The sequence below is a fragment of the Panthera uncia genome, chromosome F1, assembly GCF_023721935.1.
Source record: "Panthera uncia isolate 11264 chromosome F1, Puncia_PCG_1.0, whole genome shotgun sequence".
Lineage (NCBI taxonomy): Eukaryota > Metazoa > Chordata > Mammalia > Carnivora > Felidae > Panthera > Panthera uncia.
This window is the reverse complement of record NC_064813.1, coordinates 4052102-4078427: the sequence shown is the minus strand read 5'-3', so window position 1 is coordinate 4078427 and position 26326 is coordinate 4052102. Positions and strand designations below refer to the sequence as shown.

Here is a 26326-nt window from a genome sequence, read left to right as displayed (position 1 = left end):
TCTCTTCAGATCCCCCATCACGAGCCACCAGGTGAATGCCTCCCGACCTCAGGACACCACTGTCACCTCGCGCCTGGATTACTGCATCCACCTGACCCTCATGCTCCCACACTTGCTTACACATGCAAGGTCCGATCACACAACCCCTCTGCTTCTACGGTGCCCCACTTTCCGTCCCCATCCCTTTGACAAGTATCTAATGAGGACCTCCTATAGGCCAGACGCCATAACGGGCCCACGGGTCCCTATGATAATGTCTGGTCCCTGCATATTCCCTCATCTGCCAGTCACATTTGAAGTCTTCAGTCTATTGAGAAGAATGCTTCCTGTTCCTTGAAGCCACCATTCCGTCTCTTGCCTCTGTGCATTTGTCTAGGACGCCTTCCCTGTCTCAGCCAACCTGAGCTCTATGGGTCCTTCGAGAGTCTAGGAGTTACTTCTCTGGAAGTTTTTTGTTTTTTGGGTTTTTTTTTCTGTTGTGTTTTTGTTTTGTTTTTTTTACCTTAACTGGAAAAAGCAGGAATATTTTAATAGCCTTCACAGATAATTATCACGGATATTCTTCTATGGTATTACACCAACATTTTACAAGAGGTAGTTTCTTAAAGATTAGTAGAAATGTGGAATCTAAAATCACATAGGTAAATGTCTTGAACTCAGTTATGTTCAAATCCACTGGTCGAACTTGGCATGGATCTTTTATTCAAGCGTGATCTGGCAACATCACGCATCGGTCCACTGAACCATGGCAACCTTCCAGATATCGACACATTTCATCATCCAATATGAAAAAATCCAGTCACCGCCATCGCCACCAGTATCGCAGGCAAAGTCTTTCGAGATCTGAGGGGCTGTCGTGCTACCGGTGGTGGATACAGGTCTTCCAAAATACTGACTTGTAGTTGAAAACTTCAGTTTTTTTCATTAGCAACAAGTACTGGCAGTTGTCATCCTTCAAGTGACAGGCTCACTTCAACCTCTTCTTCTCTCCCTCTTTTGTATTTACTTATTTTTTTTATTTAAATTCATGTTAGTTAACAGACAGGGTGGTCTTGGCTTCAGGAATAGAACCCAGTGATTCATCGTTTACATACGACACCCAGTGCGCATCCCAACAAGTGCCCTCCTCAAGGCCCATCACCCATTTAACCTACCCCATCTCCCCTCCAGCCACCCTCAGTTTGTTCTACGGAAGCCTTTTTCAACCGCTCCCCGCTACTGCCCCTTACCACCGCCTGGGTGCCCCCAGTCTGAATGTCTACAAAGCCCTATGTGTATTTATACCATTGTCCTCTTTATATTGTTATTGTTCGCTCTTTTCTGTTCTGTGTCCGTTTCCTCCATTATACCTCGAGCTCCCGAAAGCATGGGTGGGTCTTACTCGTCTTTGTGTTCCCAGTGCCCCCCACGGTACATGACACCCAGTTAAGTATGGAGTGAATCTGTCAAGTGACTTAGCACCTAAGCAAAGATGACTGAGAGGAGAAACACACTGCCTGAAACCCACAACGCTTTAGATCAAAACTAGTATTACAGATACTGATATACTCAGCTCATGCAAATCACGTTTGTCCTGAAAATGCTGGCAGCCAGAGGCATTATTCGTAACAGCTACAGCCTCTTCTAATGAGGAATTCCCACAAGGGTGCCCCGGACTGTCCAGCTTTCTTCCCTGATCCATATTTTGGAAGACTGCCAGCCGATATATACATTTCATAGCGTAACAAAACCCTGAAGCAGCCATCAGCAATCTAGCACGTGAACCATGCCTTAAACCCTACTTAAACATCACTGCTGGATGAGGAGACAAAAAACCCAAAAGCAAAACCAAAGCAAACCAAACCAAACAGACCTAACAACTCAACATCACAATGAAAATCCTTAAGTAGCAAAGTGTTGTAAATGGTGCTGGTTTGAAGGGAAATGGTCCAAAAGTGGTCGGAAGGGTGGCTTTATGTGAGGAGATGTCACGGGTAAGAAATTTCCATGGTGACCTTTGTTATTGTGGAGACTGTGCAAATTCCCAACTCTCCTCATTTGGCTCTAAGATGCTCTTATCTCAAACTGGCAGTGCCTGGCTTTCATGTTACTTTCCTCATGGGGCCCATGGGATATACCTGAAAATTAGCAATAGTTTCAAAATGGCTCTAAGATTCTATCCCACTTCTGGTTGTCTTTAACAAGCTTTATTCATTCACTCAACAAACACAGATTAAGAATCTTCCCTATTATAGACACTATATAGTCTTCCTCGTGGAGCCTACATTCTGGTACTTATATCCCACTGAGCACATAATAAAACTGGGGTGCCCTCATGGGCAATAAAGCCAAAATGCAAAGTTGATGCTATGAAATTACCAAAATTCTTTTTTTTTTTTTTTTTTAACATTTTTTCATTTTTGAGAGAGAGAGACAGAGGCGAGCAGAGGAGGGGCAGAGAGAGAGAGAGAGAGACACAGAATCCGAAGTAGGTTTCAGGCTCTGAGCTGCCAGCACAGAGCCCAATGTGGGGCTCGAACCCACAAATCATGAGATCATGACCTGAGCCAAAGTCGGACGCTTAACTGAGCCATCCAGGCACCCCAAAATTACCAAAATTCTTAAATTTGCTTCCTCACCCAACTTACCAAAAGCAACTATTTGCACAATAAAAAGGAATTACCTCTCTTAATCCACCTCAAAATAGCTCTTCTCCTGGTTCTCCCTCTGGCCCACCTCTGCCAGTTTTAAATGTGCAGGATGTATGTTAGTTCTTCGAGGCAGGTGGCTACAGGCATTGGCTGAGCAGGGACTCAGGACGCCAGCCTTCAGTGACCCAAAAGTGAATGATGAACAGCGGATCCATCTAGAATGTCAACAGTGCCCTTGGTGAGAAGCACTCCTGGTCTTTACAGTAAGGGCCATTTAATAGGAAGTCAAATCAACAATGAGTAACGAAATGCCTCCTGGGTGCAAGGCCAAGTGCTGGGTGATAAAGGAGATAGAGAAGTATGGCAAACAGAGGAGTCACCAAAAGAGCCAGAATAACTGCACAGAAATATAAATAACCACCGTAAAGGAGATCTCAAAGTGAAAGACCTTCCTTTAATTTGGGACATCGGGAAAAGCTTTATTGACAAGATGATGTTTGAAAGGTCCTGGAAGGGTATGTAAAATGGGGGCGGGGGACAACTGTGCAGAGAAATGTCACCCACCAAGGCATGCACGATGAGGTGGGGAAATTTTTATTTTCTGAAAAAAAGAAATCCAGCTCATTGACAGACAGAGAAAACAGACTGGTAGTTGCCAGAGGTGGGGTGAAGCGGGTCAAAAGGTGGAAAGTTCCGGTTATAAAGGAAGTCCTAAGGCTGTGATGCCCAGCACGGCAACTATAGTTAACGATCCTGCGAAGCACATTTGAAAGTCACTATGAGAGCAAATCTTAAAAGTTCTCACCACAAGAAAAAAACGTTCTGTGACTATGTGTGGTGACGGACGTTAAACCGGACGTACAACGGTGATCATTTCGCACCAGATGCAAACGGCGCATCGTCGCGTCGTCCGCCTGAAGCTTACATCACGTGGTACGTGAATTATGCCTCAGTTACACCACATCATCTTCCGAACAGGATGGTAGAAAAGGCCTTGTAGGGAGAATCCTGCCTCTCTGGTAGGAGAAGCCGCTCTGGTAAGTGCCCGGCGGGAAAATACCCGAGTCTGCAGGGCCCGATGCTGAGCACAACTGTTCTGGGTGAAGCCGGAGGAGGGATCTGCTCGTTGCTCCAGAGATGTACGTGAAAAAAAGTGAAATAAGCACCAAAACACAAGACGCTTTTTCAACTAAATGAAAACCAACCCAGGAAAATAATTGGCAGCCACGCCTAGAAAACAAGACAGGAGAAAATCTCTTTGTCGTTCCTGAGAATTGCAACGGTTTCTAATGGTTTTTCTGTTTGCTTCTCATGTGGCCGATTTATTTTAATTCAGTAAAATCATCATGATATCGGCAGCAGCGTCGTCAGCAGCAGCCGGCCTTCAGCTCTGTTACTAACGCTGCCAAAAATGCACAGATCCCTTTCTCAGCCGCCCTGAAGTCACATGTGTCCCCAGGAAAAACCACGAGATTCTCCACATTACTGACAGATACCCCAGTATACTGAGTACACCGTTCCTAAAAGCTGGAAATTCGGCAAGTGGCTGCATAACAGCTCATTTGGTTGAAAATCCCTTTGGAGGGAGTCTTATCAAAGCCAATTCCCTGTCTACGTAAAATCTGGTGCCTCTGAGTTCAGGTTTTATTGGCTGGTTTTATTTATTTATTACCTGCATAAATGTAATAAAAGAGTATGATACTCTGCTTTCCTTGCAATAAACATCCACTTTAGCAAATTGGAAGGTAGAAGGAAAGTGGGTTCTCACAAGCGTAGACACCGATAACCCCGCATTCAGGGTGGTGCTTGTGCCAACCTTGTGTGGGCCCCCGTTCACCCTCAGCTGCCTCCTGAGACCTCGGGCTTCTGCAAACGAGGCCGGTGCGGCAGGCTACAAACCCAAAGGGTCGAGGCTAAGTCACTGCTGAAGGTTCTACGCCCTGGCCTCTCTTCCCCGTCACGTCTTTGCTTGAACAATCACGCAGAGAGGCTTTGTAAAGGCCCAATGACAACTTGAAAGAGTGCAATTTGCTTACTTTCTTAGCATGAAGGGGAAAATGAGTCACCTTCAAAATGTGAGGAGTGGCCTTGGGAGTAAGTAAGCCCTTGGGATCCATTCACAAGCCGGCTGCCCTCCTGCCCGTGGAGGGATGACGACTGGCAGAGAGTGAGGGGGCAGGGAGCGTCACACACGGGACACGTTCGCTCGTCACACACTCTCTCTCTCTCTCTGGCACACGAACAACAGGAGCTACTGATACCCAGAGACAGTCCATCTGTCATCCTGGACAAGTACTGATGGGCACACGGGTCGCTGGGTGGACCGTTACGGCTCCTCTCCCCAGCAGGGGGATGATGAGGAGCTGCCCCTCAGGCACAACCGGTTTCCGGAAGGGCCGTGTGGACAGCGAGAGGGTCTCTGATGCGAGGGCAGGCCAGGCGCCAGGAAATCTTACCTCCTCTCCCGCCTCGATGTCGCGGACCGCTCGCAGCAAGAGGTGGGGCCCGTTGAACACAATGGAGCAGTTGGGGTCACAGCTGTGATTGAGCAAAGACATACTGCAGGAAGGAAAAACGGGGTACCGTCACTCAGCAGATACAGTCCAACATGTAAATTTCATGACTATAATGATAATGAGAAGGCACTTCAGCCCGGGGTGCGGGGACAGGGGAGGCTGACAGTGCACCAGGGGCTGAGTGCTCTGGGGGAAGGCCCAGAGCTGTCACCAGCCCATGTCACAGTGAAATGCTCTCCGACACAACACGGAGGCTACTTAGGGAAGCGTGCTCTGAGTCCTTTCTGCGGGTGAACGCGGGGGGGACGGCTGTCTCATTAGACAGCAGCCGGGGACCCCACCACACGGCATCTGGTCCACGCGGCCCCTTTGCAGGACGCGCACAGCCACGCTGGGGCATGAGGAGAGTCCTCCCTCTTACACAGAACGCTGGCGGCGTCCTGCTGTCTAGATCCCGGCGTGTGCGGGGCCACGACACAGGCGTCTTAGTGCCGGTGACCATCCGGGAAGGGGACTGGGTTTAAGCCGCACCATATCCGATAGTACTCAGAGCAGGTGCGAGTGAGCATTTACTGAGCAGGGAGCACCCTCCTGGCCCTTGCACGTGCTTTCCAAATGTAGTCACCACGCTTATCTCATGAGGGTCATTTACAGATGAGACAGACACGGGAAGCACACGGCACACGCCAGCATGTGGGGGCCGAGCCGGAACCAGGCGGTGCCAACCCAGCCAACCCAACCGGCACGCCTGTGCCAGTGCTTTCGGACGACCCTCACCAACAGACCTGTGATTTTTCAGGCTTGTGAGAAATACGAAAAGAAGCCGACTTCTCAGGCTCACGATTAGTTACAAGAAGGGCTATATTTGCATCCAGACCTTCCCAGCATGTAAACAAACGGAAGCGAGGCGGGACTGCGCTCGCGGAACGAGAACTGTGCGCTTCCGCCCAGGGGCTGCGGCGTCAGACCCGGGCAGGGACCAAATCCCGGGCTGTCGTTTGTCAGCAGCCGCAATCCCCAACTTCTCAGGTTCCTGAGGGCAAGAATTTAGGTCTGAGCTCTGCTTAAAGCTCTTTGTTGACACCACAGCATATAAAACGGGGTTATACAATTCTTCCCTGTAAAGTTCACATTCTCCATTTTCTTATCGTTTATCATCAGGTTTCAAGCGTTGCTTTTGAACCCGCCGCAGCGATAGCCTTTCTAACACCTTCCGCAGGGCTGGGGAGCTGGCGGGAATTACGGTCGCTCCTCCCAGTAAAGGAGTAAGGGAGATACCGTTCGCCTTACCTCGGATACAGGCCAACGCCAACTTCCTGCATCTCCGCATTACAGACGGTGAAGGAGTTGCAGATCACCTGCAAAAACAAGGGGGAACACCACCAGGATTACCAGAGTCACCTAAGGAAAGTGGCAGGCGAGAGAACAGAAATTTCCAAAAGAAAATGCAGGAGTTTAATGCTTTTAGTAGCTGCTTTGGAAAGATCCAAGCCAAACGTGGATGCTCTTTCACTTGCAAAAGAATGTACCTGGAACACACTTTCCACAGGAAGGTCAGGTGGGTGAGTGCAGAAATGTCAACAACCTGCACAAAAATTCAGGCTCAAACCAGCACAGGGCCTATTAATTTCAGTCTAATCCTCTCCCCCGAAGTTACACAGTTACATGAAAGGTTCAAATTTCAGAATACACATAATCTATTTACTGAGAACCAGACTCCTACCACATTGGATTTTTTCCCTCAAACTGCCTGCAGTTTCCAGATACTGTGTATCTGATGAGTAACAGCAGCCTGTCTTTCTCCTACAAAGAGGGAAATACACCCCGAGAGAGCCTGTGATCTGAGCGGACGGGCCACAATGCGCTCAGAAAGTCCTTCCGTCAAGCCACAGCATTTTCTAGGCATGCGGGATGCCTCAGAGTAGACAGCATGGTCTTATACCCAACGGGGCTGGTGGGGCAAAAGGAATAAAAGATGGAATCACTGTGCTCAAGGGACCTCAAAACCTATGGACAGCCACCCAGAATCATGAGAAGAGCCTTGACTTAGAATCAGAAAATCTAGATCCTGGCCACACATCGCTGTCTCAGGCAGGTGCTGGGGATGAGGAGTGAAGAAATTAAACAAAGATCCTGCCTTCATGAAGCTTAAATCCTAGTGGGGGAGACAGATAAAAACTCAAGGATAAAAAAATGTCACAGGTGAATAAAAGCTAAGGAAGAAACAAGGCCAAGGGACAGAGGAAAAAGTGCTCAGGAAAGCTCTTTAGCATAAGGTGACATTTAAACAGAGACCTAAGAAGCTATGGAAATGAAATGTGCATATTGGAGTGGTGAAGGTTCGTGTCAGGAGAAAGAGCACGTGCAAAGGCCCTGAGGTGTGAATATCCTTAGGTATAGAGTAACAGCAAGAAAGCTGGCATGGGCAAAGCAGAGTGAGGGAGAAGAAGAGGGGGTAAGATATGAGATCAGAGAGGCAGCTAGATCTTGTATGGATTTAGAGCCACATCTAAATTTTATTCTAAACGAGTCAGAAAGCCACTGGGTTGCTTCTGAGTCAAGGCAGGAATGGATCTGATTTCTGTTTGGAAAGGATCACTCTCCTGTGATGTAGAGAATGGGGCTACAGGAAGACAAGGCCGGAAGGAGAGGAAATGAGCAGCCCTGTGAGACTGGAGGCCGGGGGTGCCGGTGGCAGAAGCGGGGGGCTGTGAGTGGTGTTGCTAACAGGATTTGCTCACGGACAGCCTACACGGGAGCAGCAAGAGCCACGGATCGGGTTCGAGCGTGGGCCGGAAGGAGATTACAGTTGCCATTCGTTAACGCGAGGAAGGCTGTAGAAGAAACAGGTGTGACTGCAGGAGCCCGGGGGCGAGTCCAGTGGCTCTGTTTCAGCCGCTCAGTCTGACACGGCCCGTCACACGTCCCAGCCAAGGCTGCGTATGCACGAGCACCCAGAGTTCAGGGCACCAGTGGGGCCGGAGATGGGCATTTAGGACCATACAGAGCAAAGCCCATCAAGAGTGTAGACTCGAGAGGAAGCGGGGACTACAAAGAGACGCTGACTTCCTGTTCTAGTTTCTGTAAAGGGCAAAACAAGTGACGACGAATTCCTCTAAATCAGGTTTATATGAAAGATGTCATGTACGAAAGAGCGTTCGGTCCTTTGAGACCCTTCCAACTGCTCTAAAGAGCTCTTCCGTGAAATGTAGAGCAACCTATGGCTTGGCGTTTGCTCTAAAAATCTGATCAAACTGCAGTTTCCAATCAGGAAATAAACTGGTTGGTGCACACGCACATATTTTGAACACATACTGGTTAAATGGCTTTAAGGGCATGTGTTTCACATTAAATTGCAAGAGAGGACCGTCTGTACATATTTATGCATAAAATGGAGGGTGGAAAGACGGGACAAAAGATCCTGTGTTTTCTTTTTGAAACTTTAAACATTAAATGGGTGTGAATTTGGGGGTGGGGAACAGGAACTTTAACACTTATGTTTAAAGCATAATCAGGACTTTACCGAAAGTAATCCACCAACGAAAAACCAGATCAGACAGATCTAATTTGTTAACTTTTGGGTCAAACCAAAATGTAAACATCTTTTCTGCACCATACAGCACATGAGAGGCTCTTCCAAAATCAGTTTACTCTGACGGAATTTTTAAAAAGAAAGAGCTAACAAGGGGAAATGTCAGCTTGCTGTGTCTTCCTCCAGGAAACTTCCCGATCGCTCGGACTTAGCCACTTACTCATCTCTTCGTGGCATTTCTCACACGGGGTCATCATGCACCCTTTTACTCAGCACCACACACACCTATGGGTGTAAAATACACACAGGGCAGTGTTGGTGGTTCCTTACGTGCAAGACACTTCTAAAGGGTTTTCTGATGGATGGATGGTTGTGTGGGTGTGGTCCTCAGTGTCCCCAGAGGGTCACTGTCTAGAACGAGGGTTGGAGAAGATGCCAGAAATCACAGGCACCCGGTAGGTGCGGAAGACAGATGGATGTCTGTGCTCCGACAAGGAGTAAGAAGTTAACCTTCCATTTCTCTTGTCTTTAGCCATCCAATCTCTTGACATCCCTTTGTGCATTCTCTCTCTCCACTCTAGCTCATCTTCTGTTTTATGCTCTTTTCCATTAGTCCACTGGATGACAGGCTTACACATCAGAAGAGCACAAGGGGCTGTTTGATCCTCTGCTTAAAATGCCAAGGGCCTGAGGGGCACCCGGGTGGCTCAGTAGGTTAAGCGTCTGACTTCGACTCAGGTCATGATCTCACGGCTCATTAGTTCGAGCTCTGCACTGGGCTCTGGGCTGACAGCTCAGAGCCTGGAGGCTGCTTCGGATTCTGTGTCTCCTGCTCTCTCTGCCCCTCCCCCGCTCATGCTCACTCTTTCTCTCTCTCTCTCAAAAATAAACATTAAAAAAAAAATGCTAGGGGCCTGGTACACAGGGCATAAAATAACTGTGCAAAATGAATGAATGAATGATAGTCCCCACATCTCTTGCATTATCTTTTCCTTTGTTTACTTTCCTCCCTTCTTTTCCTTTTCCTGTCTTCACTGGTACCAGTCGGCTACCCTCCTCTCTCATTTCGCCTCACTCCACAATAGAGGTAGGAGATTTTAAATTTCTACTGAACAAATTCCAGACAAGTTCCTCATTCATATTATTCTGAGAGGCGCTGAGTGCTAGTGTTCCTGAGCTAAAACAGTTTAACTTTTTGCCCACTCTCACTTTTTTTAAATATATATTTTTAAATATTTATTTATTTTGAGAGAGGGAGGGAGAGAGAGAGAGAGAGAGAAGCAAAAAGAGGGAGAGAGAGAGAATCCCAAGCAGGATCCTTGCTGTCAGTAAGGAGCCCAACACACAGCTCGAGACCATGAACTCTGAGATCATGACCTGAGCCAAAATCAAGAGTCAGATGCTCAACAGACTGAGCTACCTGCCTAAGCATGCCTGCCTACTCCCACTTTTATTAAAAATATTGATTTCACTCACTAGTATATCCTTATGTGCTCAAGTGAAAATCTGAGAATGAAGGAATTCATTCTTCAAATAAAAGAATGGAAATAAAGTCCAGAAATAAAAGTTTAACCACTTTTCAAAGCATTTCTTTGTATAAACTGTTTTCTTGGGGAATTACACAGGTTAAATAACGAATGAATGAATACTTCACACAAAGATGCCTTTCAAAAAGCATATTATAGGGTGCCTGGATGGCTCAGTTGTTTAAGTGTCCAACTCTTGGTTTCAATTCAGGTCATGATTTCACGGTTCACAGGTTGGAGTCCCATGTCAGCTCTGTACTGGCAGCACGGAGCACACTTGGGATTCTCCCTGTCTCCCTCTCTCTCTGCCCCTCCTTCCCCGCTCTAAATAAATAAACTTAAAAGAAAAAAGCATATTACTGGGATTATTTCAATAAAAAAGCAATTAAGTTAAAAAAATTCTTTCTAAAACCTGTTGGATTATTACTTTAAAATATTTACTATGACATAAAATTACAACACACGTTTAAGTTATCTTCTAATTATCAAATATAGCTATGTATACTCTTCACAATATTTCTTTTGAAATATTCAGAAGCCTTCATAACATAACACTGTAGCCTTTCTATATAGTAAAATTCTAGTGAGCTAGCACAAATGATCGCTGAACCTCTGTATTTTGTAAAAACAACTAAAGTAAAACTTTAAATGTTCTATGAACCATGATAAAAACTCTCAACAAAGTAGGTTTAGAGGAATGTACTTCAACATAATAAAGACCATATAGGAGATACACACAGCTAACATCTTACTCAATGGTGAAAAACTGATAGCTTTTCCCCTAAGATAGGGAGCAAGACAAGGATGTCTACTCTCACCACTTTCATTTGTCATAGTACAGAAGTCCTGGCCACAGCAACAGAGAAGAAAAAGAGATTAAAGGCGTCAAAATTGGTAAAAAAGTAAACTTTCACTATTTCTAGATGACATAATACTATTTACAGAAAACTCTCAAGATTTCACCTAAAACCTACTAGAACTTATAAATGAATTCAGAAAGGTTGCATGATACAAAATCAACATATAGAAATCCATTAACCTTCTCTTCATTATTAGCGTATAGAAAGAGAAATTAAGAAAACAATCCCATTTACAATCACACTAAAAAGAATAAAATACCTAGGAATAAACTTAAAAAGATAAAAGACACATACTCTGAAAACTATAGAACACGGATGAAGGAAATTGAAGACAACACAAACAGAAAGTTATATGTTCATCGATCTGAAGAACAAATACTGTTAAAATGTCCACACTACCCAAAGCAATCTACAGATTTAATGCAATACCTATCAAAATTCCAACAGCATTTTTCAGAGAATTAGAACCAACAATCCTGTAATTTGTACGGAAAGACAAAAAACCCAAATAACCAAAGCAATCATGGAAAAGAAGAACAAAACTGGAGGTATCACAATCTACAGTCCCAGATTTAAAGATATTCTACAAAGCCGCAGTTATCAAAACAGTATGGTAGTGCCACAAAAATCGACACATAGAGCAACAGAAAAGAACAGAGAACCCAGAGACGAATCCACAATTATATAGTCAAGTGATCTTCAGCAAAGCAGGAAAGAATATCCAATGGGAAAAAGACAGTCTCTTCAAAAAATGGTGGTGGGAAAATTGAACAGTTACATGCAAAAGAATGAAACTGGAGCACCTAGTTACACCGTACAAAAATAGAAGTTCAAAATGGATTAAGGACCTAAATGTGAAACCTGACACCATAAAAATCCTAGAAGAGAGTGTGGCCAGTAATTTATCTGGCATCAGCTGTAGCAACATTTTTCTAGATATGTCTCCTAAGGCAAGGGAAACAAAAGCAAAAATAAACTATTGGGACTACATCAAAATAAAAAGCCTCTGCACAGTAAAGGAAACAATCAACAAGACTAAAAAGCAAGCTACTGAGTGGGAGAAGTATTTGCAAATGACATAGCAGATAAAGGGTTAGTATCCAACATATACAAAGAATTGATACAACTCAACACCCAAAAAACAAATAATCCAGTTAAAAAATGGGCAGAAGACATGAATAGGCATTTCTCCAAAGAAGACATCCAGGTGGCAAACAGATACACGAAAAGACGCTCAACATCACTCACCGGCAGGAAAATACAAATCAAAACTACAATGAGCTATCACCTCACACCTCTCAGAATGGCTGAAATTAAAACACAAGAGACAAGCGTTGGTGAGGATGTGGAGAAAAAGGAAAGGAAACCTCGCGTGCTGTTTGTGGGAATGTGAACTGGTGCAGCCAATGTGGAAAAGTAAAAGTATGCTCAAAAAAAAATATGGAGTTTCCTCAAAAAAATTAAAAATAGAACGACCACATGATCCAGTATTTCCACTGCTGGGTATATACCCACAGAATATGAAAACACTAACTCAAAAACCTATGTGCACCCCTATGTTTATTGCAGCATTATCTATGGTAGCCAAATTATGGAAGCAGCCCAAGCGTTCGCTGGTTGGTGAATGGATAAAGAAGCAGTGGTATGTATATAATGGAATATTACTCAGCCATCAGAAAGAACGAAATCCTGCCGTTCGCAATAACACGGATGGATCATGGAGAAATAATGCTAAGTCAAATGAATCAGTCAGAGAAAGACAAATACCATATGACTTCAGTCATATCTGGAACTTAAGAAACAAGGCAAATGAGCAAAGGAGGGAAAAAAAGAGACAAACCAAGAAGGGGAGGTGGGCAGGGGGCTAAGAGAAGTAGGTGAAGGGTATGCACTTCTCAGGATGAACACTGGGTAACGTACAGAAGTGTTGAATCACCATGTTGTACATCTGCAGCTAATATGATACTGTGTGTTAACTACGCTGGAATGCATATATGTATATATATTCATTCTACAAACCAAATTCTTATGTCATGTGGTTCAGGTTCTAGGTCCAGAACCTGACGTTTGTGTTCTGGGATTAAAAGTTCCCCTGCAGCAATCATACCAACACGCAGGTGAACACTTCAGAGAGTTATCTTATACACATGTTTAAAGTTCACATTTTTCCTTAAATTTTCTGAATTAGAAGCTTTTTACTGTAGCAGAAGATAAATGAAGGCATTTGAGACACTAGGGAAAATCGCCGACATACCATTACCTCTTGACGGCGAAGCTGAACAGCCGTAAGAAAACGAACAGCCCGTTGCAAACAGAGTAATTCGACCCCATAGCAGAAGGAGACATCCACTTCCCAGCACCCCCTCGCCCTAATTACTCACTTCTACAAAGAACTTGGTCTGTGTGCAAGTAGCTATAGCTGGCTTCTAGCCTACTCTAAAGAATGCTTTCAATTTCAAAAAATATTAACTTTAAAACATTTATAACAAAAGGGAACTCAGTTTCTAAACACAAACATAAGGCAGTTTCCTCAAAGACCATCTGCAACTCCTTTATAATTTCTCTATTTAAGGCATAAGTACAGTGTTCAGGACACAGAAGTCTGACACACAGAGTTCATTAATTAGAGAGGCTAAGGTAAATTTTCAAAAGAGAGCTTACTGTATTTATTTTATTGGGGCCTGTGCATAGAAGGAAAGGAAGGCGGGAGAGCTGGCAGAGATGAAAACCAAAAGCAGAGGTTTTTGTATAAAATAACCACCACCACCCCCACCCCCCCGCCCCAGCACTATTAATTCTCTGCCTTTAGAAGCATGCTAAGTGTTTCAGTCAGGGTACCTTTTTCTCCTCCACGGCAATTGACATTTTACTAAACACGGAATTATTTTTTTAAGTCTTCTTATAAACCGCAAGAGACTTAAAATTGTACCCCCCCCCGCCCCCGATCCCTCCTATCTGCGTGGCAGACACTGAACCATCTTCCATGATTCAACCCAGGCCTTCCCTGATATCCTGCTCCTGCCTTTGGTCACTGGCTTACACTCTTTCCCTGGGCCTGAAAATGGGCGGTCTGCAGTCCACACACCAGCGTGGGAAGGAGGTGCACTCAGGCATGAAGAGGCAGCACTTCTCAGAGGACAAAAAAATCACAAATCCCCAAATTCACAAAAGCGTTCCAGGTTTACAACAGTAAGGATCGTTATGGCATCTTCTCGATTTCAGACTTTAAAAATGAATCCCTAGGGGTATCCGGGTGGCTCAGTGGGTTGAGCACCCGGCTCTCGATCTTGGCTCAGGTCATGATTTCATGGTTCATAGGATCGAGTCCCACATCAGGCTCTAAGCTGACATCATGGGGCCTGCTTGGGATTCTCTTTCTGTCTGCCCTTTCCCTGCTTGCTCTCTCGTGCTCTCTCTCAAAATAAACACTTAAAAAAATCAATCAATAAAACCATTAGTGCAATATATCTTCCCTTTGTTGGGAAATAGCTGGAGAGCCTCCACATTTCATCCATGGAGGCTGTGAGCAGGTGTGCTCAGGGCCCGTCGCTGTGCTGCACAGCCAGCCTCATGGAGTCTGATCTCACGGAGTTTCTTCTGGTTTCTGTCGTAGGCTATCCCGTTTGCAAACGTAATGGACCACTGGCTGAAGACAGCAAGTGAAGATGTTGGAAAAATGATGGCAAGCGAGGAGGAACATAAAAATGATAATTTTATAAACTTGACTCAAGGTGTTCCGTTATAATGACTTTTATCTGGTAGAAATTCTTACAAACCACCTCCAGATGTTTCTAGTATTTAGAAAATGCTAGAAGGAGAACGTATAATCTTATTTTTAGCAGATGGCATGAAAACTATTGATGTCTCCCATGTGTTATTTGAAATGTGCTTGCACCTCGCCACCTAGAACCTTCCCTTACCTCGTCACTTAGAAACAGACATGAAAATTATAAAATTTAATACCCTATCTAGTTTTCTAAATAGTAGACAGAATGGTAAACATCAACCTATAAAAGCACAATGCTAAGGCCCAAACCAAAAATATTCACTTAAACATTTATATAGCATTATAAATGATGCTTTTTCGAACAAAACTAATTTAAAGCAAATTAAACCACGTATGCCTCTTGTTAAGTGGGAAAAGTAAAAATTTGCCCTTATATTATGCGAATATCATTAAAGATTTTGAAAACAATGCAAGCCAAGTAAAAAATAAAATGATCTAGCTTGAGAACGCTTCTTACCACGTCCTGTATCACAACATACTTGGACATGTGTCCCAGACCCTCTATATTCAAGTACTAACTGTTCCCACAACTGTGATGGTGTTGGTCAGATTTCCAGCTGTGGTCACAAACAGCACACGCTAGACACACGAAATACTCAACAACGACTTGCAAAAGCTAAAATCAACATCGAGGCCAGTATCATAAGCGAGGGAAGAACAGTCATACGATTGCGTTTCCTGCTTTAAATCCTTCCCGAGGTCAAGTGACCCAATGTCAGCAAGTGAGGATTCACAAAATGAAGCCCTCTTGGACGACAGGTCTTCCAAAACCCACCCACGCTCTCCTATTTCTAAGGGCTTTCCTCACAGCAGAACCCATTATATCTTAAACAACTGTCCTTGAGAACAGAAAGCAAAAACAGGAATGATATTCACTAATTTGTCCATTTTCTTCATGCTCCCCCTCAGGATATTCCCTGGCATCCTACGTCCTTAGAACTCGGCTGATGAAAACAGCACTTGCAAAAGAGGTCTGTCAAGTATGTATAAAAGTATAAAAAGCTCTTAACATGGTTTCCATTGTTTAATTTTCCTCCCACATCCCGAGGCTCAGAAATACTGATACTCTTAAATAATTTATTACAGGATATTGTTATAGTTTCCATAGCTCTGCCATAAGCATCCTTCCTGTCAAACATTTCGTGCAGCCACGCTCCTGTCCAGAAAGTTTATTATTGCAACGAACCCAACTTTCCCCCCTAGATAACACTTAAAGATTCGTTTGTTCAGCTTGAGTCTCTGAAAACGTTCTCTTACGTGATAATCTAGTTTTGTTATTCTCTTTCCACGTAATTGAAGCAAAAACCTACCCTCAGGCATGCCAGCACTCTCCACTGTAATTTTTGTTAGTTCTAGTGCTAAAATGCTGAACGAAGTATGCTGGGTGAACCACCTGACGAAGGCTGAACTGGATACGGCAGAGGGCGGCTCAAATCATCTGTGTTTCCCTCAAGTTAATGGAGAAAAAAAACTACAGGAAACACGTTCCATGTGGAAGAGAAAACTGAACACGAACCAGCGAAAGATAAGTTCTAGTGTGAGCTGAGGTTACGCTACACACAAATTAAGGCGGGCACTCTCCCCAGGAGCAGTTGTGCCCGGCAAGGGTTTGTCACCCTAGTCATACCTGACATCTCAGGGAGCGCAGCCCCAGGAGCACGTACGTCACGTCACACGAAGTGTGCGTGACTCATCTACAAGCCGCATGGGCACGAGGTGTCTGGGGGGCTGGTACCCAGGCCTGTTTCCGGCCGGCAGTGGCAGTAGACAAGGGGGCACCTCAGTGGGTCAGTCCTTCTGGGGTGGCCCACGCACACCCAATCCCTGACGGTGCACACACGGGCAGGAGACAGGGAAGGATGGACACGGGCCGGACAATGGTCACAACTCTATGCAGGGCAGAGTCTACAAGAAATTAGCCTCTGAGGTCAGACAGCCCCACTTATGATCTCCCAGGGGGACTCCTCTGTTCTGAGGAACACAGAAGGAAGGAAAGCAGAACATGAATCGTGGCTTCAGTCCCACCTCCCAGCCCCCATTTCTCTAGAGGTAGCTCATGATCAGCAGCCCCCCTTGCTTCCTTCCAGCCACTCTTACAGCCAGCCAGGCACACAAAACAAACGGGTGGGATTTGTAGTTGACTGTCCGCCTCTTTGGGCAGCAGAGTCAATACACAGATGGCACTCTCCCCAGCCTCTCTCCAGACTGGATTCCTGAGCCAGCTGCTGGAGAAAACACTGTCACACCGCCCCTGCACCATTTCAGGGGTGACCTACAGAGATTCCTAAGGGAGGACGCCTCCCCCTGTTCAGAGTTCATCAGAACATGGAGAGGAGGGAATTTGGAAAAGCAGATTCAATGCATCTTTTCTTTTTTAATATCCACCGCAGAAAGTAAAGGTTGACAAACTCTTTTTTGGTGAGTGTGTATTTTTTTTATGTTTATTTATTTTTGAGAGAGAGAGCGAGCGCACACAAGTGGGGTAGGGGCAGAGAAAGAGGGAGACAGAGGATCCAAAGCAGGCTCTGCACTGACAGCAGCAATCCCGATGCGGGGCTCGAACTCGCAAACTGTGAGATCATGACCTGAGCTGAAGTCAGATGCTTACTCGACTGAGCCACCCAGGTGCCCTGACAAACTCTTATTGACTAGTTCGTGGGGCTCCCGAGTAAGAGCAAAAGAAAAGCACGGGTTTTAAAAAACACAGGCAAACCTGACCTAGGTGGAGGCTGACCGCTGAGTTTGGATCTGGTCCCGACCTAATCTTCTCGTTTTCGTCTCTTCTCTTGCCTGCTCGTGCTGTCCTCTGCACTTTTCGCTCTTCCCACCTCGTGTCTCTGCAGGGCAGGCCAGCCCCTGTGCCTCGATGTCCCCCACCTTTCTTCATCTACTGAATCCCCATGACCCTCTGAGGCCCAGCTCAAAACCCTCCTCTTGGGGGAGGCCTTCCGACTCGCTGGGGGAGGGAGGCTCTGCGGCCTGTGCTCCTGAGCTTGCCCACGAATCCACTCCCACATCCTGCACCGTATGAACAGCCATTTCTTCACATTCGAGTTCCCGGAGGGTCGGAACTCTGTTTCATTACTTTCCCCCGCCACCTGGACTCACACTGGCCTGACACGCTGAGTGTGCTCAAAGTATCTTTGCTCAGTAAACGGCTGCAGACAGAGTACGTTCAATACCAGTGACTTTGTGAGCCTTTGTGACGTCTCTATAGCATTGTTAATAAACCAAGGCAATCGCTATTCTGCAGCAGAAAGAGAAATCTCTTCTTGTTCTCTTTCCCTCCTTCCTCTCTCTCCCCTTCTCCATGCCTCCCTACAACAAGCACTCACTCAGTGACCTACACAGACCGGATTCTGGAGCTACAGGAAGGTGCCAGTAAGAACCAAACCCTGCCCTCAGGGACTCTGATGCCAGCAGGGCAGACAGAGGCACGAGGCAATAAATCACGTGCAAACTGCACCAGAGCCCAGCACGGGGGTCAGTAGCTCAGCTGGGACAAGTCAGGGAAGGCTCCTTGAAGAGGGGACGCCAAACGAGGTACTTGCAATCTGGAATCACAAGGATAACCCTTATATGACACAGTGGGGAAATGTCAACCTAATTACATATCCTGGAAAATGTTTTCCTTAGATCAGAGAAAGTTGGCATAAACTTACTACCCATATAGATTTACACTCTGGCTCCCAAAAGTTGAAGGTGGTGACATCTGATAATAGCAGACGTTACAAAAGTAAACAGTGAGAAGTAAAAGGAATAGAGACACCGGGTTTGGCCACGGCTTGTGGAACAAAATGTCTGCCGCGCTCCTTGGTTTAAGAAAATCTTACAAACGTCTAAAATGTGTCCTGTTCTGGGGCGCCTGGGTGGCTCTGTCGGTTAGGCGTCCGACTTCGGCTCAGGTCATGATCTCGCACTCCGTGAGTTCGAGCCTCGTGTGGGGCTCTGTGCCCACAGCTCAGAGCCTGGAGCCTGCTTGGGATTCTGTGTCTCCCCCTCTCTCTGCCCTTCCCCCGCTCAGGCTCTGTCTCTTTCTCTCCCCAAAATAAATGAAGATTAAAAAACAAAACGTGTCCCGTTCTTATTCCACGTCACTGGAAGTGAAGAGGAGGGAACAGGCAGAGTGATGCTGAAGACAGTAGTGCCTCAAAAGCCACGATGCACCTCTTTGTGTGAAGAGCCAGGGCAGGTTGGGGGCACCTGGTGGGGAGCGCCGTCTGGACTGGGTGTCAGGGGCACCGGGACCCACGGCCCTCAGAGCTTTCCTCCCCCACCTGCTGAGGCCCTAGAAGTCACGCCACAGGACCCACCCTTTCCAACGAGGGGAAGCCCCCGAGGGCACCCGCCCCACCTGGCCCTCCCCTGCGCTCATCCTGAAGCACTTCTGGTTCATGGCGTCTCGGGGTCTCCAGCCTCCTCACGAGGGAGCTCCGAGAACAGTCCTCACTTCGGACGAGGAAGGGAGGGCGAAGGGAAATCAACACGCTCTTTGTTCCAGGGCTCGGTCTTCACCTGCTCTCACCCAGCAGTGAAATTCAGTCGGTCAAAATAACCCTTGCAGCAGAGCACTCCGCCCTGCACTGGAGGAATTCTACACGTCGGGCCGGGAGAAGGGGGGGAGCGCCAGGCGAGGTCTGGAACGGGCCGTACCCGGCCCTCAGAACAGAGCTCTGTGCATTCATTTCTTCAGGGCCCGTTTACGTAGCCCGCAGAGTCTAGGCACTGGGAAGGAAGGAGGAAAGACCACCCCTTCCACCAGTTTGCCTAGTGAAATGAGAAAAAAAAGTCACGTTTTTCTGTAATTCAGACAAATTTTAGCCTTTCTCGGCCAAGATTGTTTTCCTATTGGCCATATTTCTCTGTAAGTCGACCTGTCAAGAAGCAGGCTGCGGGAACACAGGAGGCCCTCTAAACGGTCAGATCAATTCAGAAGCGCAGGATTCTGCTGCTCGTCCGCGGCCTTGGGGGGCACGCTGGCCGCCCGCACCCCGATCGCCCGCACGAGGCCCTGACGGCGATTCCCGAGGCCAGCTGGAGACGTGCAGGAAGATGGATGGCCTTGGAATTTTCCACTCTCCCGCTGTCTGACTGCGGCCAGCCACCATTACCGAATTAGTGCCACAAAGGAGGGGTATTCTCTCCCGGGGCAGGCGGGAAAGAGATCAGCGACCCACAAGCAAGTGGCTAAAAAGGAAGCAATAGACAATGAGACCCCGACGCTGTGGCACGTGAACGTCACGGGATTTACAGGTAGTCACACACGGAGCGATCAGAGAGAACTGAAAAGAATCCCTCCTCCCATCCCACCCCCCAAATAAGTTGTTTTCTCTCATTGTTCACCAAATGCCTTCTGCAGTCCCACTCGGCCACGTTTAAAGGCATCAGGGAGGATTTTTATGTGGGGTGCAACGTGCTAAGTTACACATGCGTCTGCACTTCTACATTACGGGCCAGTTAATTTTGATTAGGAAGAACCAGAAATAAGGAACGAGAATTTACCAGAAAGCTACGAAGCAGAAAAGCTGGGAGAACTCAGTGAGACGCCAATGCACGCAGGCCCTGATAGGACGCTTGGTAAAGAGCAGCGAGAGTGTCATTACCAACGTCCATCGCCTGGAAGATGCACTAGAGAAACTGTCAGAGGCACCATTTTATTGTGTTTTGCTAAGAAAAAGCATTAGCAAACTACGTCAGGCTATCGGCTATGCAACGGATTCCAACTCCAGAAATATAAAATTGTGAAAAAAATACACACTTTGGGATTCATGAAACCCGGTATGACCGTGTCTACCTCCATGTTTTGACAGAACATAAGCCACGCTCTGCGTAACTGACACCTGAGTGCAGGACGTCTGCGTCACCACAGCCACATCAGACTCCGAGCTCCCGACCAGCCCCCTGTCTCTCCGAGCTTCTCCCGCTATACAGACTGGGCTGCTCTCCTCGACCCCTGGTATCACCCAAACTCACTCACCGCTTCCAGTTCTCCCCTTCAGCGTCCTCTGAGTCGGCTGTCAGAAAGCAGACAATTGTAAGTCACTCCAAACCCAAACTACAACCTTGCTCTAATGTTATGTTGCTTATGCCAAGCTAATGGCCTTGCCAAATTTGGCTGCACGCGGGAGGTGACTTAATGCACATGTGTTCCCAGCATCTTCTTTCAATCCTGAGTTAAGCAGTGCAATTTCCCTTGGAACGGAATTTAAATTAGTTACTTTAAAGCCCACGTTCACATTTCTTTTTCCACCTACCACACAGCTCTCTCTAATTATCCAAGTGAAAGCACTTAGCAGGATAGTTTGGGTAGAGACGTGACAGATGGATTTCAAAGCCAGTGACAAACCGTACAGACAGGTACTGAATGCTCTGGAACCTGAGTTGGCTACTTTTCACAGGGAGCACTGGCCTTGAGACGATCTAACATACAAGGGAATGGAAGAGAGATCTGTAAAGACATACCAAGAAACTATATACGGCAATCAAACAAACACGGGGCACAAGTTTTCTGCATCACATTTATTACCTTCTATTCCAAGAAGGGGACACTCCCCTAAAACACCAGCCAGAGTCCTTGGTGGTCAAGAGTCCACTGCATTCCTTGACTAGACAAAGATCTGAGAGTGACGTGTTCACTCAGTGATCATTTCTCCATGATGCAAAAACACTCTTCAGATTTTTTTTTTGAGAGAGAGAGCGAGAGAAAGAGAGAGGGAGAGAGAGGGACAGCATGAGCAGGAGAGAGGGGCCGAGGGAGAGGAAGAGAGAGAATTTTAAGCAGGCTACATGCCCAGCACAGAGCGAGGGGCTCAATCCTATTACCCTGGGATAATGAACTGAGCTGAAATCAAGAGTCAGATGCTCAACTGACTAAGCCACTAAGATGCTCCTTTTCAGATCGTTTAAAAAAATACTTTTTCATGACTATAGAAAAATCATAACTATGCTGGTCTGGTCATGAAAACTCCCCACTTCCTGTGCACTGTCCCTCATAATGACTGTTCCCGGTATTGCCTCCATGAAGAAAAAAAACACCTGAACTTCCTAACTTGTGAGACTCAACAGTTCTACTACTGCTCACCATCACAAATAAAAGAGGCAAGTTTTCCTTCTCTTGGGTTGTACGCAGATTTAATTAGTTACTTAAATAAAAAAGTGAAACTCCAAGTGATTCTTTCACTCCAGTCTTCTTTTGTTCCCCCAACATCTACATGCAAAATAGAACATATCTGCTAAAGGAATCAGGGTTTGATAATTACAGGAAGCATCACTGAATTTGCACATGTGAAGTCTCCAACTTTGAATTCGGAGACAATGAAGAACGTAACAGTCCAAACAAGAATTAATCTGTTTCTGAAAAAACTTTAGTAAGTTATCAATGGGGAGAAAAGAAATGCTGGTTTTAAAGAAAACAATAGAAATGCTCCCAAGAAAAGATTATTATGGGAAAGCCTATTTGGAGGAGAAAAAGAAACCAGAGCATTATCTATAAAAGGTAAGCCTAAAAGAAGTGAGATGCATTTTTTCTCCATTTCCCAATCACCTTGAGAAGTGGAGAAAAAATGAAACCGAAGGAAACAAGGCACAACAAGAAGAGGCTTAAGAGAACAATGAGTTGACAACAAAAAGTTACAAAGACTCACAGGAGTGAGAATTACTGAGGGTCAGTATGTATTTGGATTATCATGAAGAAAAAGAGATTGACAAGAATTGAAAAGACACAATGATGTCACATGGCAGTCTCGTGACCTAGTTCAGCCCAATGAATCAGAAAGCTGATTTTCCCAAGCAAATGAATGAAGCTGAAGCGGCAGCTTAGAGATAAATGGGGAGGGAGCTGGTGATGGGGATCGCTGTCACCATCGTCCTAATCAAACTATGGAGAAGACTGTGATATTAGCTTCAGAGAAGCTCCTGTTAGTGACTAAGGCAAGGTGCCCTCCCGCTCCTAGCACAGCTAGAATTCTGGGCCCAAGAGACACCGAAAGTTGACACGTGCCAACAACAGGTTTTGCAGGATGGTGTAAACACTCCAGGTTGTAACTGGGCTAAAGGAGACACGACACTGGCTATGCACTGCAGCAGAGAATTGCAAAAACACTTCCTCAAATGGTGAGCCTCAACTCTCCAAATGTCCTCAATGGCACATAGAGTGTCCTGGCCCAAGAAAAGCCTTTGAACACATCCCACTGCCCTTCCTTATTCAGGGGTCAGTGCATACCTAGATGCTGTATCAAGATGAAGGTACTAAAAGTATCTTTAGTTTTCGTAAGGCACTGGATTCCAAATGGAAAGGTAGTCATCAGATGGGGCAGGTAGCAATTAGAGGCTGAGCAGAAGGCTGCAAGAATCTAAAACAAAGGAACTCCATAGGCATGTAATCACGAAATCCCCAAAACATCCCAGAAAGTGATAAAAATACATACCTCTGGGTAAAGTGTTGTTATTTCCCCAAAGAGGAAGATAGTTAGACCTCTTTGGTCATAATATAAACTATTATCAGTGTATCGCGGAGAAAGAAATGAGGCAAGATGATATTCTTCTCTTCTTCCACATTTAAATTTATTTACCACAATGGGAACTTACTCACTACATTGTCTGCACATGGACAGACTGGACTCCAACTATGAGAAATCTTTAAATTAACTAACAATATTTTCCAGGATATTACTCTGAACAGAATAAGCAAAAGCAGCAAATCTCAAGATAACATGCTTACATATAGGGTTCAAAGCCAAAGAATGAATGGCAGCAGTAACAAAAACTGCTTGTACCTTCCCAAAGCACATTCTGTGATTAGCTCTTTGTCCGTTCTTCAACCATAGTATTATATATCACAAATGAAGCCCAGAAGTCTAACACCAAGTAAGATTAAAATGTGTTTAGCTGGGGCACCTGGTTGGCTCAGTTGGTTAAGCATCCGACTTCGGCTCAGGTGATGATCTCACGGTTCGTGGGTTCGAGCCCCAGGTCAGGCTCTGCACCGACAGCTCAGAGCCTGGAGGCTGCTTCGGATTCTGTGTCTCCCTCCCTCTCTCTGCCCCTCCCCTGCTCGTACTCTGTCTCTCTCTTTATCTCTCAAGAATAAACATTTTTAAAAAATGTTTTTTAAACATTTAAACATTACAAAAACCTTTTTTTAAAAAAGGTTAAAACGTGTTTAGCAAATTGTACCTTAAAAGCACAATAGAGCTTTAGAAAGATTTTCAATAATGATTTTTGTTGAAATAAAAAAAGCACTCCCTGTTTAACTTTTTGAGCCCAATAATCCTTTCACCTTGAATAATCAGAAATAAAATAGCTCATGAATGTAAAACTTTTATGTGAAAAGAAACTGACGTGTGCGTAACAGGCACCTTTCCACACTAACTCATTGCTGTGATTAAACCACAGATAAGTAGTCAGCGTCCTGAGGGATCAATGGTGTAATAAGGAAAAATACATTTCTCTCTTTCCTCTCCCTGTCATTGGCCCCAGCATAAATGTAGTATAAATATTTGTAGTGGTCAAACACTGCTCATCTTTACCAGACAAGTGCTTAAAAAAATGGCGGCTAAAATGCAGTTGGAAAGCCCTTTCCTGGGGTGCCTGGGTGGCTCAGTAGATTAAATGTCTGACTCTTGATTTCGGCTCAGGTCGTGATCTCCCGGTTCGTGGGATCAAGCCCCAGGTCGGGCTCCTCGCTGACAGTTCAGAGCCTGCTTGGGATTCTCTCTGTCCCTCTCTCTCAAAATAAATAAAATAAACAAACAAAAACAAAAACAAATCCTCCCTTCCTGAGTTGCTTGCTACATGGCAATTACATAAATCAAGGACACAGATGGACATGAGACAGACATGGGAGTCAGTGTGGAACCAAGGCCACACGACAAGGTAAAGAAAGCGGAAGATCCTTCCGAGCTCACTTGCCCATCAGGTCATGGCTCTGTGTCACTCTCACATTCCCTCCTTTCTATTCATTTCTGTCACCGTCACCTGTCTTGGAGCTTCATGATTTCTTGCTTGCAATTTTCCAAGGTAGGCTCTCTGCCTGCCCATCCCACGGTCTTTCGTCAATCCACTCTTTAAACTGCCACCAGAAAAGAGAGATAGGAGATCTACCCTGTGGCCGCAGCATAAAGACAAAATTCTTCAGCAGGACATCAAAGGTCCTCCACAACGTGCCCTCAAACTACCTTTCCACCACACCCAACGCTCGCTGTGTGTTTCTGTTACACTGGCTTCTTTGCCATTCCTCTGTCATGCCCTGTACTCAGTTATAGCTCTGTTCATATGCTTCCTATGTAAAAACTACTTTGAGGGGCGCCTGGGTGGCTCAGTCAGTTAGGCGTCTGACTTCCCCTCAGGTCATGATCTCAATGTTTGTGGGTGTGAGCCCCACCTTGGGCTCTGTGCTGACAGTTCGGAGCCTGGAGCCTGCTTCGGATTCTGTGTCTCCCTCCCTCTCTGCCCCTCCCTTACTCGCACTCTGTCTCTCAAAAATAAATAAGCATTAAAATTTTTTTTAAATACCTTGATCACTGTCTACGCTGCTCATAATTCTGTTCATCCCTCACAATACAACTGAAATGACACCTCCTTCAGGAAGCTTTCCTACACCCTATGAATTTTACTTCTCTATACTCTCATGGTACTTTATGCACGTGTTAGCTACAGCATTTACCACATTCTACTCCAAACTGAAGCTAATTATGTAAAAGTGAATCTCTACGGCTACACTGTAAGTGCTGAACACCACACATCACACCTCATAAGCACTTTATGGCATTTATTTGCTTCTATGTCTTTTCTTTTCCAAGAAACCATAAATTCCTGAGGTCATGATCTGTATCTCCCTTTAAAAAGTATTTCAAATGGGGGTGCCTGGGTGGCTCAGTCAGTTAAGCATCCAACTTCAGCTCGGGTCATGATCTCACAGTTCACTCTTATCAGCACAGAGCCTGCTTCAGATCCTCTGTCCTCCTCTGTCTCTGTCCCTCTTATGTCCCTCTGCTTATGTGTTCTTCCCCCACCCCCCCCAAATAAATAAATAAACTTAAAAATGTTTTAAATGAAAACTTAAATACATATTTACATGATATAAGTATAATGCTTAATATAAATACATAATACGTAAATGTATAAGCACACGTATACTCTGCTCTTTGAAATTTCACATTACGCCACTTTGCTTTTACAAAAAAACCTATGTTAAAATTAGTGTCTGTTTTCACTAACCAGAAGAAATCTGAAGAAGATCTCCACTTTCACTGAAAAAGGCAAAAAGCGAAAATAGGGGTCAGGTGTTTATTTTTCAGGGAGCCGTTACAAGCCCCCCACACCCCACCCGGGCCCCCAGCTGAGACAGCGCCCGCCCATCTCCCTCCCTGGGAGCTCACTACACTCAGCATCCCACCACCAGGATGGGCTGTCTGGGAGCATCTTTCTGTGTGTGTGTGTGTGTGTGTGTGTGTGTGTGTGTGTGTGTGTGTGTGT

At 45.6% G+C, this 26326-nt stretch overlaps 1 protein-coding gene across 1 annotated transcript in view; it reads right to left on the bottom strand.

Annotated features, from left to right (window-relative positions):
* The window catches only part of SMYD3 (SET and MYND domain containing 3), a 647391-nt gene that overhangs the window by 149746 nt on the left and 471319 nt on the right, over nucleotides 1-26326 (bottom strand). Inside the window, exons 6-7 of the mRNA XM_049635131.1 lie at nucleotides 6437-6504; nucleotides 5087-5189 (exon numbers count right to left, since the gene is read on the bottom strand). Of these exons, the coding sequence (XP_049491088.1) occupies nucleotides 5087-5189; nucleotides 6437-6504 (171 nt within the window). The remainder of the gene's footprint in view (nucleotides 1-5086; nucleotides 5190-6436; nucleotides 6505-26326) is intronic.